This window comes from Oncorhynchus masou, chromosome 27 (assembly GCF_036934945.1).
Source record: "Oncorhynchus masou masou isolate Uvic2021 chromosome 27, UVic_Omas_1.1, whole genome shotgun sequence".
Taxonomy (NCBI): Eukaryota; Metazoa; Chordata; class Actinopteri; order Salmoniformes; family Salmonidae; genus Oncorhynchus; species Oncorhynchus masou.
In genome coordinates, this window is record NC_088238.1 from 25257545 (window position 1) to 25274317 (window position 16773).

Genomic DNA, 16773 nt, shown 5'->3' on the forward strand with positions numbered 1-16773 from the left:
TCTCTGGTAGACTGTAGATACTATACACCTGTCATGTCTCTGGTAGACTGTAGATACTATACATCTGTCATGTCTCTGGTTCTGAAGCTACTGTCACGGTGGAGGAGTTTTGAAATGCGTCAACATGCCGTGGATTTCTACTCGACCCTCTATAAGGCGGAGGATTGTGACTCTCCGTGTACTGAACAGTTGTTACACGGTCTTCCTCAATTGGGACCTGAGCAGAGAGTCACATTGGACTCTGACATTACACTGCGAGAGCTGTCCACAGCAGTTATGCAGCTCTCAACAGGCCGAGCCCCTGAAATCGATGGTTTACCATCTGAGTTTTATAAGCACTTTTGGGGACAGTTTGTATGAAGTGGTGTGTGAATCTTTTCATGAGGGTTCTCTTCCTGTATCCTGTCAACGTGCGGTGCTTCCACTGTTGCCAAAAAAGGGGGATTTGGCTCTCATAAAAAATTGGAGACCTGTTGCTTTGCTGTGCACCGAATACAAAATTGTTTCTAAATGTCTCTCAAACAGGTTGAAAGAGTATCTGGGATTGTTGATCCACAAGGACCAGTCCTACTGTGTACCTGATCTCTCTATTGTTGACAACGTGTTTCTAATAAGAGATGTTTTAGACATTTGTAAACTTTTCTTTGGATCAGGAGAAGGCTTTTGACTGTGTGGACCACCAGTACTTGTTTAAAACGATGAAAGCCTTTTGGTTTGGGGATGTTTTTTTGTCTTGGATGAATTTGCTGTATGCTGGGGCCTCGTGTAATGGTGAAGGTGGGGGGTAGTTTGAGTTGCCCCATCCCTGTCCAAAGGGGCACCTGATGCCCAATTTCAGGGCAGTTATATAGTCTGGTGATTGAACCAATGCTTTGTTTTTTAAGAGCGAAGCTTACTGGTTTCTCTGTGCCAGGTGTAATGAATGGACCCACGATAGCACTGTCTGCGTATGCAGGGGCTGAGGATGTTAAGGTTCTCTCAAACGCTCTCAAGGTGTATGAGGGGGCCTCCTCAGCTAAAGTCAATTGGGGAAAGTGTGAAGCGCTGTGGGCAGGTCGGCTTCAAACGGGGTCCGTTCCACGGTTTCCAGGGGGGCTTCAGACGGGGTCCGTTCCACGGTTTCCAGGGGGGCTTCAGACGGGGTCCGCTCCATGGTTACCAGGGGGGCTTCAAACGGGGTCCGCTCCACGGTTACCAGGGGGCTTCAGACGGGGTCCGCTCCACGGTTTCCAGTGTATTGGAGAAAGTGTGTGCCAGACTGTCAAGATGGAAATGGGTGCTGCCCCAGCTGTCTTATAGGGGAAGGGTCCTGGCAGCTAATTTATCTTGCTGCCTCTACCCTGTGGCACAGACTAATGATTTTACAGCCACTAAAGGGTCTGATACAAGAGCTTCAGAGGACCCTTGTCAATTTCTTCTGGTTTGGACAACAATGCATTAAAGCTGCAGCCCTGTACCTGCCACTGCATGAGGGTGGGCAAGGTCTGGTGGACATTTCCTCTAGAATCATGGCTTTCCGGCTTCAAGCAGCCCAGAGATTGTTGTACAGAGACGGTTCTAGCTGGGTCAAAACAGCCTACACATTGATGAGGAGAGCGGGCTGTTTGGGCTTAGACAAGCACATTTTCCTCTTAAAGCTGGAGGGGGGTGATTTGCCTGGCCTGACTCCATTTTATGAGTCTGTTATGCAGGCTTGGAGAGTCCTTGTCAAGTCCCGTAAGGCTGGCACGCCACCAGGATGTGGCTTTTTGAAGAGGCTCTTTTTCACAACACTGTCATCCAGTTCCGTGCTATGGGTTCAGCCAGCCTACATTCATGCCTGTTAGGTGTGGAATGTGCCGAGCTGGGTCATCTGATATGGAGCAGGAGCAGATCGTTGGAGGAGCTGGGAGAAAGAGCGGGGATCCGATCATCTCGCCTACTGAGGAAGGTCGTCGCTGAGGTCTGCGACTCCTTGCCAGTACTTCATCTGCAGTATGTGACTGATAGTTCCAATTCTGATCGGTGGAAGGAGGGTCTGGATTATGTTCCCTGCACTGATTGTTAGTGCTGCGATGGGGGCATTCGAGGAGGACGTGGGGATGCTGCTTTCCTACGATACCCCGGACTCTGGGGGAGTTCAAGGAGGTGGGAAAGAAGGCCATATACAGAATATGTGTAAAGGTGTCCCATGCCTCTTCCCTGGAAGGGGTAAAATCGACAAGGTGGGCGGGTGTGCTTGGTCAGGTGCCTCTCCAAAAGGCTGTTGGCGATCATTGTACAAACTGCCTATTGATAAGAGGACAGCTGACCTCCAATGGAGGATAATACATGGAGCTATAGCCACCAACATGCATCTGGTACACCTGGATCCTACTGTTGGGGAGGGGTGTCCATTCTGTGCCGAGTCTGAATCTCTGGCACCTCTGTTTTTACTGTGTCCCAGGTTGGTCGGGATGATTGAACTGATCACTGATTGGTTCTCAACGTTGGGAGAGGTTTTCTATATATATATATTTGGGCCAAAGTACAGGTTCAGTCAAAAGGGTGTAGTTGTGTTGCTTAATGTTGTGTTAGGGGCAGCAAAATTAGAGATATGGAAGACCCGAAAGAACAGTATTCGGGGACAGGGGTCTGTGGATGTGGTGGGAATGCTGGAGGGAATGCTAGAAGCGAGACTAAGGGTTGAGTTTGCCTATTATAAACTTGTCAACAATATTGATCTGTTTATGAGTATATGGGGTATTCAGAGGCTGTTGTGTTTAGTTACTGTGGAGGAGGAATTGGAGTTGTGTTTTTTTTTTCTCCCCTTTTTATCCCCAACTTCATGGTGTCCAATTGTTTAGTAGCTACTATCTTGTCTCATCGCTACAACTCCCGTACGGCTCGGGAGAGACGAAGGTTGAAAGTCATGCGTCCTCCGATACACAACCCAACCAAGCCGCACTGCTTCTTAACACAGCGCCATCCAACCCGGAAGCCAGCCGCACCAATGTGTCGGAGGAAACACCATGCACCTGGCAACCTTGGTTAGTGTGCACAGCGCCCGGCCCGCCACAGGAGTCGCTGCTGTGCGATGAGACAAGGATTTCCCTACTGGCCAAACCCTCCCTAACTCGGACTACGCTAGGCCAATTGTGCGTCGCCCCACGGACCTCCCGGCCGCGAACCCAGAGTCTCTGGTGGCACAGCTGGCGCTGCAGTACAGCACCCTTAACCACTGCGCCACCCGGGAGGCCCGGAGTTGTGTTTTTAATTGATGTGTAACTGTGGTTTTGTATGAGTATTTATTGTGTGGTGGGCCCCCAGACCCAATAAAGATGATTTAAAACTCAAACTCTCTCTCTCTCTCTCTCTGGTTTTATTTCCCCTGAGAATCTGTCTCTACTATCTGGTTACATGTACATGCATTTAGATATCCGACAATCCCCTTTTCTAAATCGGCCATCTCAGGGTGTGTTGCCAGAGTCACATCACTTAGTACTTTTGTATTTATGTGTGTGCCAGCGCCACTATGCTGGTGTGTGTATATGTACCTGTGTTGTCTGGTCAGAGCCAGTGGAAACTTCCTGTGTTTTGCTGCTGCCATAGACACTGCTCCCTTTCAACAGAGCTTCCTCTCCCTCTCTCCTCTCCCTCTTCCTCTCTCCTCTCACTCTCCTCTTTCCTCTCTCCCATCTTTTTCTCTCTGTCCTCTCATGGGATTTCCCTAATCTGAAGCCTAGTTACACCATTTCTCTGGAAGAAGGTTGCAGTCTTTTAAATGTTTTTCTTTTTTCTTTAACTTTTCTTTAACTATTTATTTCTCTGTCTGGTCTTGCTCCTCATAAATGGCGTCATGGAAAACTCATACCGCCTGGTCTGCCCTCTGTGGAAAATATGATTTTACCCCATAAAACAGTAACCTTGTCAGGGTTTTATAGTGTGTGTGGCCACAGAGCAGTGTTCATGTCAGGTGCTTCCTGGTTCTATAGTACAGAGAGAGGGAAGAGAGGAGGGGGAGTTACAGGTGAGATTAGTATGAGAAAGAGAGGTTAACTCTTCCAGCAGAATGTGTTGTGTTTTCTCCTGGCTGTCTGAAGATGTGAGCTGATGCTGTAGAATCAGGTGGATCCTCACTTGAGTGATGCCCCTGCAGTGGTACAGGTGTGTGTGTGATTGGTAAACTGTCAGCTTCATGCCTGCGTGGCCTGTGAATTCCAGGCTGTGGGAGTGAAGAGAAGCAGCAGGGGTCAGAGACAGACTTCCCTCAGTCCTCTACACTGTGTGTGTGTGTGTGTGTGTGTGTGTGTGTGTGTGTGTGTGTGTGTGTGTGTGTGTGTGTGTGTGTGTGTGTGTGTGTGTGTGTGTGTGTGTGTGTGTGTGTGTGTGTGTGTGTGTGTGTGTGTGTGTGTTGACCACAGGGATTCAAACATTGTGATTCTAGGAAGAGTAATGTAAAAGCTGTAGTGACTTTAGTCCTGGTTTATTCAACACTGTTTTAATCAATATGACGATCAGTTACAGCTCAGCCATGTAAAGGGTTAACTGTTCCAGGAAGAGAATCACACGGCAGTATCTGGTGGGGAGGAGCATCACTATCGTCACTTTGTTGAACTGAAACTAAAGTAGAGAGACGTACAGTATATTGTTTACGGGACCAAACTCTCCAGCACTTCAGAAACCTACTAAATAGCTACACATTCAGACTACACACTGACTCTCCCACCCTTTGACACCACAAACAGGAAGGACAGAGATATCATCCACAAAAACATCCAGGTGGGTAGAGAGACTGACGTGGAAAGTTAAGCTTTACTGTGTTTACCGTGTGTATTTCCGTTTCATTCATGCAGATTCTACGTATGTTACACTTTTCAATCTACGCTTATCAGACGTGTGCCGTTGTTGTATCATCATGTATCAACATTCATTAATATCATCAGATAAGACAATGTTAACAACTCTCAAGCTAAATATATCAAGAACTGACTGATTCCAGGAAATGGTTTATGGTTTCACCTTTGGTCTCTGTCTAGATATGGCCACCTCCAGCAGTCTCCTGTCTGAAGAGCAGTTCCTGTGTTCTATCTGTCTGGATGTGTTCACTGAGCCAGTCTCTATTCCATGTGGACACAATTTCTGCAAGGCCTGTATCACAAAGTACTGGGATACCAGTGACCTGTGCCAGTGTCCCATGTGTAAAAATACATTTGATAAGAGACCAGATCTGTTCGTCAATACTTTCATTTCTGAGATGGCTGCTCAGTTCAGACAGACAGTTGAAGTGAAAGCTACCAGCAGCCCGGACCAATGCTCTGCCATGATAGTAGAAGTGTCCTGTGACATCTGCACTGGGATGAAGCTCAAGGCCCTGAAGTCCTGTCTGGTGTGTCAGACCTCTTACTGTGAGACTCACCTGGATCCTCATCAGAGAGTCACAGCCTTAAAGAGACACAAGCTGATCAACCCTGTGGAGAACCTGGAAGACAGGATGTGTAAGAAGCATGAGAAACCTCTAGAGCTGTTCTGTAGGAGTGACCAGACATGTCTTTGTGTCTTGTGCTTGAAAGCAGACCACATGACTCATGACACTGTCCCTCTAGAGGAAGAATATGGAGAGAGGAAGGCTCAGTTGGGGAAGACTGAGGCAGAAGTGCAGCAGATGATCCAGGAGAGACTGAAGAAGGTTCAGGAGATCAAACACTCAGTAGATCTCAGCAAGAGAGAGGCAGAGAGAGAGATATCAGACAGTGTCCAGGTCTTCACTGCTCTGGTTCGCTCCATTGAGAGAAGTCAGGCTGAGCTCATTGAGGTGATTGAGGAGAAGCTGAAAGCAACAGAGAGGCAGGCTGAAGGGTTCATTAAAGAACTGGAGCAGGAAATCACTGAGCTACAGAGGAGAAGCACTGAGGTGGAGCAGCTCTCACACACTGAGGACCACCTCCACCTCCTAGAGAGCTTTCCATCCCTCTGCACCCCTCCAGACACCAAGGACTGGTCTGAGATCAGTGTTCACAGTGATCTGTGTGTGGGGACTGTGAGGAGAGCTGTGTCTCAACTGCAGGAGACACTGAATAAACAGATGGAGAAGCTGCCTGAAGTCAAACTGAAGAGGATTCAGCAGTATGCAGTGGATGTGACTCTGGATCCTGATACAGCACATCCCAAACTCATCCTTTCTGAAGATGGGAAACAGGTGAGACATGGAGGCACAGAGCAGGATCTCCCAGACAAGCCAGTTAGGTTTTCCAACGGTCTCTGTATCTTGGGAAAGGAGGGCTTCTCCTCAGGGAGATTCTACTATGAGGTGATGGTTAAGGGAAATACTGACTGGGATTTAGGAGTGGCCAGAGAGTCCATCCACAGGAAGGGGAGGATCACACTGAGCCCTAAGAATGGATACTGGACTGTGTGGCTGAGAAAAGGAAATGTGTACAAGGCTCTAGCTGGTCCTGATGTCCCCCTCTCCCTGAGAGAGAAGCCCCAGAAGGTGGGGGTGTTTGTGGATTATGAGGAGGGTCAGGTCTCCTTTTATGATGTGGAGGCCAGGTCTCTTATCTACTCTTTCACTGGCTGCAGCTTCACAGAGAAACTCTATCCATTCTTCAGCCCTTGTCTTAATGATGGTGGTAAAAACTCTGCCCCTCTGATCATCTCTCCTGTCAATCACACAACATGACGTTTAACCTGAAAATGTACTGAAATGTGTACATTTCGTCTGTTGTCCTACATCAGAGAACATTTCAATGTAATATTCCTACTGACGTGGTTGTTGTTTGTTATCATCAGCATCAGGTCAGTCTGTTAGACATGATGAGTAGCCGACAGTATGCAGCAGCATTGTAAGATATGAAAACATCTCTCCAGGCTCATAACGAGGTATGATTCATATCTGGGAGTTACATTTCAGAGGAATTTCTGATCATGAGATAATTCAAGCAGTATGTTTTATTTTTTAAGCTCATGTATTGTTTGCACTGTATATCTCTGTCGATCCACCTATAATGAACTGGGATGTGCCTGGAGTAAAATTCAGGATGTTTAGAAAATGAAATCCAGTTGAATATTGACCAAATTGGAATTCTTTCTCGTAGGCCTGCTGTCCCCGATGTTTACAGTAGTGATGGCTATGACATCCGTTTGGAATAGTGGAGGGACACTGCGGTGGATATCATATGGAAAGGGTTTTGCTGTCTCATCACCACAATTATTATTATTATTTTATTTCACCTTTATTTAACTAGGCAAGTATGTTAAGAACAAATTCTTATTTTCAATGACTGCCTAGGAACAGTGGGTTAACTGCCTTGTTCAGGGGCAGAAACGACAGATTTGTACCTTGTCAGCTCGGAGGATTCAATCTTGCAACCTTTCGGTTACTAGTCCAACGCTCTGACCACTAGGCTGCACTGCCTATCAAAGATCATATTTCATGCTTTACAAATAAAGTCACCTGTTATGGCACCGTGTCTGTTCTGTCTGTCTGCACATTCATTGTGAATAGAGTAAGATAATAAGTGAGTGAACGAATGAAGAGGAATGGAAGAGAGACAGATATGACAGGACATCTGATTGTTGACGTTAAACCCAGGCCATAAATCCAAACTTGAAACAATTGTAAATAAGCGACTGAGAGACAAAGTTCAGCCACGTAAAGGGTTAACGGGCAATTATCCCACTTTTCACCCCCCTCTTCATCATATTCAGCACCAAACCAGTGTCTCTAGAATATTACGTGAAAATGGTACGTTTTTATGATCAGTGGATAAAAAGATAAGAAGAAAGGTCCCCAAAAAAGGTTCACAGGGTACAGTAGGATTAAAAGTTTTTAAAAAACGGTGATTTTCAAAACCTGCAACGAGTTTCTAGCCAGAGGGAGGGTATTTTCTCGCTCCCCACGTCACCGCGAATCTCATAGTGTTTGAAAATCACAGATTTTTAAAAATGTTTTATCTTTGATGTGACCGTGTAGAACCTTTTAACCCAACATCAGTGCCCCGACCTCACTAATGCTTTTGTGGCTGAATGGAAGCAAGTCCCCGCAGCAATGTTCCAACATCTAGTGGAAAGCCTTCCCAGAAGAGGGGAGGCTGCTATAGCAACAAAAAGGGGACCAACTCCATATGAGCAGGTGTCCACATACTTTTGGTCGTGTAGTGTACATTGACAGTGGTATTGTGCTGGAAGACAATGAAAAGGAGGTTGAAAAGTGGTGGAGTTGCCATTTAACTCGATTCCAGGAAGATAAAAGCACATGGCAGTATTATAAGGGGAGGAGGACTGCTGCAGGAAGGAAATTCACTGGAAAGATGATGGAGGAGGATGTTTTTAAACTGATGGACCATCGAGTGATGAGGGTGAGAAGGAATGGTAAACAAAAAGGGAAAGGAGAAGTAAAGTTGCCGGGGAGTCTAGTCAATCCAAGCCTAGTTCTGACTGTTCTTTAGTTAGTGAATGTTCTTGATCGATCAAGATATCTGGGAGATCTGTTTTGAAGAGAAAATAAGAATGCATTTGTTTATTTGGGGGTTTTGTTTGTCCGAGGAGCAGAATGTGCATGCTTTGCCCCTGAAAATGATATAGAATTGTAATGTGTTGTGTATGGATCTGTGAAGCAGGGCACCTATCATGGGGGTTATCTCTGGAGTGGGGCTAGAAGTGAGAGCAAAGGATGTAACTGAAGAAATAGAGGCAGTGGTTGGTGCACGCCGACTGACCCGTATGGTGGATGGAGTGAGGAAGCCCAGTGGTTGGTGCACGCCGACTGACCTGTATGGTGGATGGAGTGAGGATGCCCAGTGGTTGGTGCACGCCGACTGACCCGTATGGTGGATGGAGTGAGGAAGCCCAGTGGTTGGTGCACGCCGACTGACCCGTATGGTGGATGGTTGGTGCACGCCGACTGACCCGTATGGTGGATGGAGTGAGGAAGCCCAGTGGTTGGTGCACGCCGACTGACCTGTATGGTGGATGGAGTGAGGATGCCCAGTGGTTGGTGCACGCCGACTGACCCGTATGGTGGATGGAGTGAGGAAGCCCAGTGGTTGGTGCACGCCGACTGACCCGTATGGTGGATGGAGTGAGGAAGCCCAGTGGTTGGTGCACGCCGACTGACCCGTATGGTGGATGGAGTGAGGAAGCCCAGTGGTTGGTGCACGCCGACTGACCCGTATGGTGGATGGAGTGAGGAAGCCCAGTGGTTGGTGCACGCCGACTGACCCGTATGGTGGATGGAGTGAGGAAGCCCACTCCATCCATTCTTTCGTTCTTTGAAGAAGACTCTCTCCCTTCGTATGTATATTTGAGTTATGCGAGAGATCCTGTTAGAGCCTTCGTGCCCAAACCCTTGCATTGTAATGAATGTCAACTATTTGGACGCGTGTCAAGTGTATGTAGATGGCAGGAATATTGTGTGCCAGTTGAGGTGAAATGCTGAAATTGTGGTGGGGATCATACACCTGGATTCATGACCCTGTTAGGATGAAGGAGACTGAGGTGACAAGAATAAAGGCTGTCCAGCATGTCTCCTATCCAGAGGTAGTAAGAAGAGTGGAAAGGGAGTATTGTTGAAGAAACCATGGTAGTTAGATTAGAGACATCAGTAAATGTTACTAGCCAATAGGATCCTGACATGTAGCATGTTAAAAAGGTGGATTTTGTATCGTTTATTGCATTGGTTTTCAAACTGCACAACGCAAACAAAGAAGAAATCTTCGAAAATAGGCATCGTTATGAGTGAGGCTGAACGTTTTTTGGGGACTCAGGGATTTTACAGCATTACAAGGAATCCTGTTAAGAATGTTCCGTCCACACAGGGCCCTGTGGTGTGCAGTGGATGTGACTCTGAACCCTGATACAGCACATCCCGAACTCATCCTGTCTGAGGATGGGAAACAGGTGAGACATGGAGACACACAGACGAATCGTCCGAATACCCCAAAGAGGTTTAATAAAAGTGTAGATGTCTTAGGAATGGAGGGCTTCTCTACAGGGAGATTTTACTATGAGGTGACAGTTAAGGGGAAGACTGACTGGGATTTAGGAGTGGTCAGAGAGTCCATCCACAGGAAGGGGAGGATCACACTGAGCCCTAAGAATGGATACTGGACTGTGTGGCTGAGAAAAGGAAATGTGTACAAGGCTCTAGCTGGTCCTGATGTCCTCCTCTCCCTGAGAGAGAAGCCCCAGAAGGTGGGGGTGTTTGTGGATTATGAGGAGGGTCAGGTCTCCTTTTATGATGAGGAGGCCAGGTCTCTTTTCTACTCTTTCACTGGCTGCACCACTGATAAACTCTATCCATTTTCTGCCCGTCTTAATGATGATGGTTAAAACTCTGACCCTCTGATCGCTTCTCCTGTCAATCACACAGACTTAATCCGTAAATCTAACTTGCCAGTCGAATAAATATATTTAGAATAATCTGTTGTCATACATCACAAAGAATGGGGGGGGTTGTACGATATTTTGGGCATCTAACCTTCTCACTCATCCTTATTCACGATTCATTCAGGATTATCCGTAATCATGGTAGCATCCACATTAATGTAGAAGTGTTGAGAAACATATTCTATTCTTATTTAAGTGACTCCAAAATGACACAATACATTATTTACCATTTAATAGCTATTTGGCACAAAATAATCTGAAACTCAACCAAAACATACAGCAAATGCATCCAACAAATTTGTAGTCACAACTTGAAATAGTCATTGCATGCAATGAATATGGGACCAGATATTTAACTTTTTACTACTTTAATACACGTACAGTGCATTCGCAAAGATTTCAGACCCCTTTACCTTTTCCACATGTTGTTACATTACAGCACAATTCTAGAATTGATTTTTTTAAATCCTTCATCAATCTACACACAATACCCCAGAATGACAAAGCAAAAACAGATTTTTAGACATTTTTGTAAATGTATTAAAAATAAAAAACTGATATCACATTTACATAAGTATTCAGACGCTTTACTCAGTACTTTGTTGAAGCACCTTTGGCAGCGATTACAGTCTTGAGTCTTCTTGGGTATGACGCTACAAGCTTGGCACAATTTTATTTGGGGAGTTTCTCCCATTCTTTGTAGATCTTTTCAAGCTCTGTCAGGTTGGATGGGGAGCGTCGCTGCACAGCTTTTTTCAGGTCTCTCCAGAGATGTTAGATCGGGCTCAGGTCAGTGCTCTTGCTGGGCCACTCAAGGACATTAAGAGACTTGTCCAGAAGCCACTCCTGCATTGTCTTGGCTGTGTGCTTAGGGTCATTGTCTTAGAGTCAGAGGTCCTGAGTGCTCTGGAGCAGGTTTTCATCAAGGACCACTCTTTGCCTTGATCCTGTCTAGTCTCCCTGTCGCTGCTGCTGAAAAACACCCCCACAGCATGATGTTGCCACCACTGTGCTTCACCGTAGGGATGGTGACAGGTTTCCTCCAGATGTGACACTTGACATTAATGCCGAATAGTTTTAATATTGGTTTCATCAAACAAGAGAATCTTGTTTCTCATGGTCTGAGTCTTTAGGTGCTTTTTGGCAAACTCCAAGCAGGCTGTCATGTGGCTTTTACTGAAGAGTGGCTTCTGTCTGGCCACTCTACCATAAAGGCTTGATTTGTGGAGTGCTGCAGAGATGGTTGTCCTTCTGGAAGGTTCTTGGTCACCTCCCCCGATTGCTCAGTTTGGCCAGGCAGCCAGCTCTAGGAAGTGGCTTGGTGGTTCCAAACTTCTTCCATTTAAGAATGATGGAGGCCACTGTGTTCTTGGGGACCTTCAATGCTGCAGTACCCTTCCCCAGATCTGTGCCTCGACACAATCCTGTCTCGGATCTCTCCAGACAATTCCTTAGATATATAAAATGTGAATGAATCATTGTGATCTTGCGTAACATTGCTTCAGCTTTGATCTAACTTTAATAAATGACCAATGTTATGAGAAGTTAATCTTCTGTTTGTAATAATAAGTCATGAGCAGGACTATTAGGCTTTTGGGCAACAGATCTTAATGAATTGGCATTTTTAAAGGACATTTCCACTCAATTAGTTTTTGTTTCATTAGTCCATTGTTGACCTAGTCCTAAAATGTTTTGCTTGTTAGCAATCAAGATTTCAAGATATATAACTTTGAAAATTAAATCATCCCCGGGGCAGAACTGCAGATCTTTCCTCCTTGTCGGCTCGGGATTCAAACCGGCAACCTTTTGGTTACTTGCCCAACGCTCTTATCTGCTAGGTTACCTGACACCATTACCTCCAACTTGGCCCAATTCACATTTCCAATTTCCCACCCTGACATAGGCCTACCAAGCTAGAATGGGCCCGGTTTCTCCACCAATAGTAGCTGAATATCCCAAGCAGGGCTATAGCAAATTCCCTAGAGAGGGTCAGGCTCCTTGGGCTTTTTGGTGGCCACTCAGGTTTGGGTGTCCTTGGCGGAACGCTGTCATGGGGGGTCCATGTTGTTTTTAATGAACATCAAGGCAGACACATGGTGATTTTTGTTTCTCTTTAATTTTTTTCCCATTGGCCAAAATTGTCAAGCCTCCGACGGATACCTAGTCACTTGTACAGCTGAATACATTCAACTGAAATGTGTCTTCTGCATTTAACCCTCTGATTCAGAGAGGTGCAGGGGACTGCCTTAATCGACATCCATGTCTTCGGCGCCAGTGGGTTAACTGCCTTGCTCAGGGGCAGAACGACAGATTTTTACCTTGTCAGCTCAGGGATTCAATCCAGCAACCTTTTGGTTACTGGCCCAACGCTCTAACCACTAGGCTAGTCTATAGTACGTCATCCTTCTTACAATCGACAGAGAAAAGACGGGGGAGAAGCCACCATTTACCTCTAGGCTGCTATACGTATTTATTTAGTTTGTCATGGAATTTTAGATTTTACATTTTTCAGGGAAAGTTTTACCTGCTCTGTGTATTGTCAAATGTAAAAGATTGAGGGAGCGTCGCTCCTCCGCACTCCGGCTGCACTGCAATGTGGAGAGCCCGAGAGCAGCTCACACACACAGCAGAATCTGACATCGGGAAATGTACAGCTTACAGCACGCTGACGTGTTTATCCCTGACCAAAGCAGATGCTTTAGCTGCTTCCAAAATACAATTTAGGAGCAGAGCATGAGAAAATTGAAAATGAAATTCAGACAATGCCTTTGCCAGCTGTGCAGTTCCTCGGCTGGGTGAGAAAATAAATCGTTTTCTATTTTCTGCTCTTTTCACCCTTGGTGAATGTCGCAAAACCAGATTGTTGTATTATTGTGTGAGATTAAATGTAATAGTCTCAAGGGGCTTCTTAGCTGTGGATTAGGTGAGAATAGGTGAAAACACACACTGACTGACTGAGTGAGTGAGTTGTAGTAGGATGCTAGTTATTGATTTGATGTCAGTCAGATCATTCAGTTATGTGTTGACCCATACAGTAGGTCATCCATCCAGACATGTGACTGAGCCCGACCTGGTTGATAACATGATCCAGTCTGTTATGTACCAAACTGTTCTTGGGGACCTTCAACGCTACAGACCTTTTTTGGTACCCTTCCCCAGATCTGTGTCTCGACACAATCCTGTCTCGGAGCTCTACAGACAATTCCTTCAACCTCATTGCTTGGTTTCTGCTCTGACATGCACTGTTAACTGTGGGACCTTATATAGACAGGTGTGTGCTTTTCCAAATCATGTCCAATACATTGAATTTACCACAGGTGGACTCCAATCAAGTTGTAGAAACATCTCAAGGGTGATCAATGACATTGTTTTAAGCCCAAATGGACTACAGGGACTGACAGTACATGCAGTGAGAGAGAGTGTGTGTGTCAGCCAGCCAAGCAGTTACCCTGCCAACTGCGTTTCTTCTATTCTGGGGCACGGGCACAAAATGGCTGCCTTCATTCACAGGATGTACATTACATCTGCTCTGAGACTGGAGGACCAGCGAGGTCCAATGGACTAGGGGGGAGGCAGACTGCCGTCACTGACACACACACACGCACGCACGTGTTTGTGTGTCCGTGCACCCATCCGTCCGTCCGTCCGTGTGTGTGTTAAATCATTGCTTAATACTGCACTAGAGGGATGGAACGCTGGGTTTAGTGTAGGGACATCATGGGTACTATGTATGTTCTCCTTTGTGTTTTCTGTAGGCTAATGTATAGGATGCCAAGAGCTTAATGTGTATCTTTTGTTTTGGTGTTGTATACTGTAGCTGATTGAAATGGAGGGTATTGTAAGATGTGTACATACAGTAGGCTAAATGTTGGCCTCAGAAGTTTGTTGAATGTAATTGTTGGTATGAGACCCCCCCCCCCCACACACACACACACACACATGGAAGACGTAGAACAATTGCAAAGCTGGAGCCATTTCAGAGTTTCATCAGATGTATGGTGTAATATATGTTCAGGAGCAGGATATACAGATGGATGTTTCTGTCCATTTCGGACTGACATGGAGACAAGGATTTCCTGCCTACACTTATGGCTGTCTGACTTTCTCATTTCCCTGTCTGTCCATCTCCCTCTTTCCGTCCCTCAACCTCTACCTGTCTGTCCTTCTCCCTCTTTCCTTTCCATTCCTTCCCTCTCTGTCTGTCTTTCTCCCTCGTTTCTTTCCATTCCTTCCCTCTCTGTCTGTCTTTCTCCCTCTTTCTTTTCCTCCCCCTGTCTGTCTTTCTCCCTCTTTCCTTTCCATTCCTTCCTTCTGTCTGTCCTTCCATTCCTTCCCTCTCTGTCTGTCTTTCTCCCTCTTTCCTTTCCATTCCTTCCCTCTCTGTCTGTCTTTCTCCCTCTTTACTTTCCATTCCTTCCCTCTCTGTCTGTCCTTCTCCCTCTTACCTTTCCATTCCTTCCCTCTCTGTCTGTCCTTCTCCCTCTTTCTTTCCATTCCTTCCCTCTCTGTCTGTCTTTCTCCCTCTTTCCTTTCCATTCCTTCCCTCTCAGTCTGTCCTTCTCCCTCTTTCCTTTCCATTCCTTCCCTCTCTGTCTGTCCTTCTCCCTCTTTCCTTTCCATTCCTTCCCTCTGTCTGTCTTTCTCCCTCTTTCTTTTCCATTCCTTCCCTCTCTGTCTGTCTTTCTCCCTCTTTCCTTTCCATTCCTTCCCTCTCTGTCTGTCCTTCTCCCTCTTTCCTTTCCATTCCTTCCCTCTGTCTGTCTTTCTCCCTCTTTCCTTTCCATTCCTTCCCTCTCTGTCTGTCCTTCTCCCTCTTTCTTTCCATTCCTTCCCTCTCTGTCTGTCCTTCTCCCTCTTTCCTTTCCATTCCTTCCCTCTCTGTCTGTCCTTCTCCCTCTTTCCTTTCCATTCCTTCCCTCTCTGTCTGTCATTCCTTTTCCATTCCTTCCCTGTCTGTCCTTCTCCCTCTTTCTTTCAATTCCTTCCCTCTCTGTCTGTCTTTCTCCCTCTTTCCTTTCCATTCCTTCCCTCTCTGTCTGTCCTTCTCCCTCTTTCCTTTCCATTCCTTCCCTCTCTGTCTGTCTTTCTCCCTCTTTCCTTTCCATTCCTTCCCTCTCTGTCTGTCTTTCTCCCTCTTTCCTTTCCATTCCTTCCCTCTCTGTCTGTCTTTCTCCCTCTTTCTTTTCCTCCCCCTGTCTGTCTTTCTCCCTCTTTCCTTTCCATTCCTTCCCTCTCTGTCTGTCCTTCTCCCTCTTTCCTTTCCATTCCTTCCCTCTCTGTCTGCCCTTCTCCCTCTTTCCTTTCCATTCCTTCCCTCTCTGTCTGTCCTTCTCCCTCTTTCTTTCAATTCCTTCCCTCTCTGTCTGTCCTTCTCCCTCTTTCCTTTCCATTCCTTCCCTCTGTCTGTCTTTCTCCCTCTTTCCTTTCCATTCCTTCCCTCTCTGTCTGTCCTTCTCCCTCTTTCTTTCAATTCCTTCCCTCTCTGTCTGTCCTTCTCCCTCTTTCCTTTCCATTCCTTCCCTCTGTCTGTCTTTCTCCCTCTTTCCTTTCCATTCCTTCCCTCTCTGTCTGTCCTTCTCCCTCTTTCTTTCAATTCCTTCCCTCTCTGTCTGTCCTTCTCCCTCTTTCCTTTCCATTCCTTCCCTCTCTGTCTGTCCTTCTCCCTCTTTCCTTTCCATTCCTTCCCTCTCTGTCTGTCCTTCTCCCTCTTTCCTTTCCATTCCTTCCCTCTCTGTCGGTCTTTCTCCCTCTTTCCTTTCCATTCCTACCCCCTGTCTGTCTTTCTCCCTCTTTCTCTTTCTCCCTCTTTCTTTTCCTTCCCCCTGTCTGTCTTTCTCCCTCTTTCTTTTCCTCCCCTGTCTGTCTTTCTCCCTCTTTCTTTTCCTTTCCCCTGTCTGTCTTTCTCCCTCTTTCTTTTCCTCCCCCTGTCTGTCCTTCTCCCTCTTTCCTTTCCTTCCCTCTATGTGTCTGTCCTCATGTCTCCTGTCCCTGTCATTACTGTAGTACAGGTTTATTACAGTAGTCTAGTCCAGAGAGGAGGATAAGGGTCCTTCTGCCCTCTGGTTCTCCTCTCCCAGCTGCCTCCTCAGGAGAGTCCACTCACCAGGGTTAATGATGCACATCTTACACTTCTTTTTTATCACTCATTGTCCCTGTCTCTCTTTCTTAGTTCTCTCTCTCCCGTCCCTCTCTCTCTCTCTCTCTTTCTCTCCCTCTCTCCCTCTCTCCATTCCGTCCCTCCATCAATCTCAAGCTATCTCTCCCACTGTATAGCATACAGTTGAAGTCGGAAGTTTACATACGCTTAGGTTGGAGTCATTAGACTCGTTTTTCAACCACTCCACAAATGTTTTTTTTAAGAAACTATAGTTTTGCCAAGTTGGTTAGGACATCTACTTTGTGCATGCAATGCAACAAGTCATTTTC

General features: G+C 46.3%; 2 protein-coding genes across 3 annotated transcripts in view; both read left to right on the plus strand.

The window, feature by feature from the left end:
- The window catches only part of LOC135515889 (carbohydrate sulfotransferase 11-like), a 94250-nt gene that overhangs the window by 66290 nt on the left and 11187 nt on the right, over positions 1-16773 (plus strand). The window lies entirely within an intron of this gene.
- Positions 4387-7430, plus strand: LOC135515887 (E3 ubiquitin-protein ligase TRIM39-like). Its single transcript, XM_064939715.1, has 2 exons — positions 4387-4740; positions 4998-7430. Exon 2 carries the CDS (start codon positions 5000-5002, stop codon positions 6638-6640), a length of 1641 nt encoding a protein of 546 aa, XP_064795787.1. The 5' UTR covers positions 4387-4740; positions 4998-4999; the 3' UTR covers positions 6641-7430.

Bases quoted from the DNA above. Each gene is read 5' to 3' on its own strand.
- LOC135515887 (XM_064939715.1), top strand. From the start codon at position 5,000: ATGGCCACCTCCAGCAGTCTCCTGTCTGAAGAGCAGTTCCTGTGTTCT.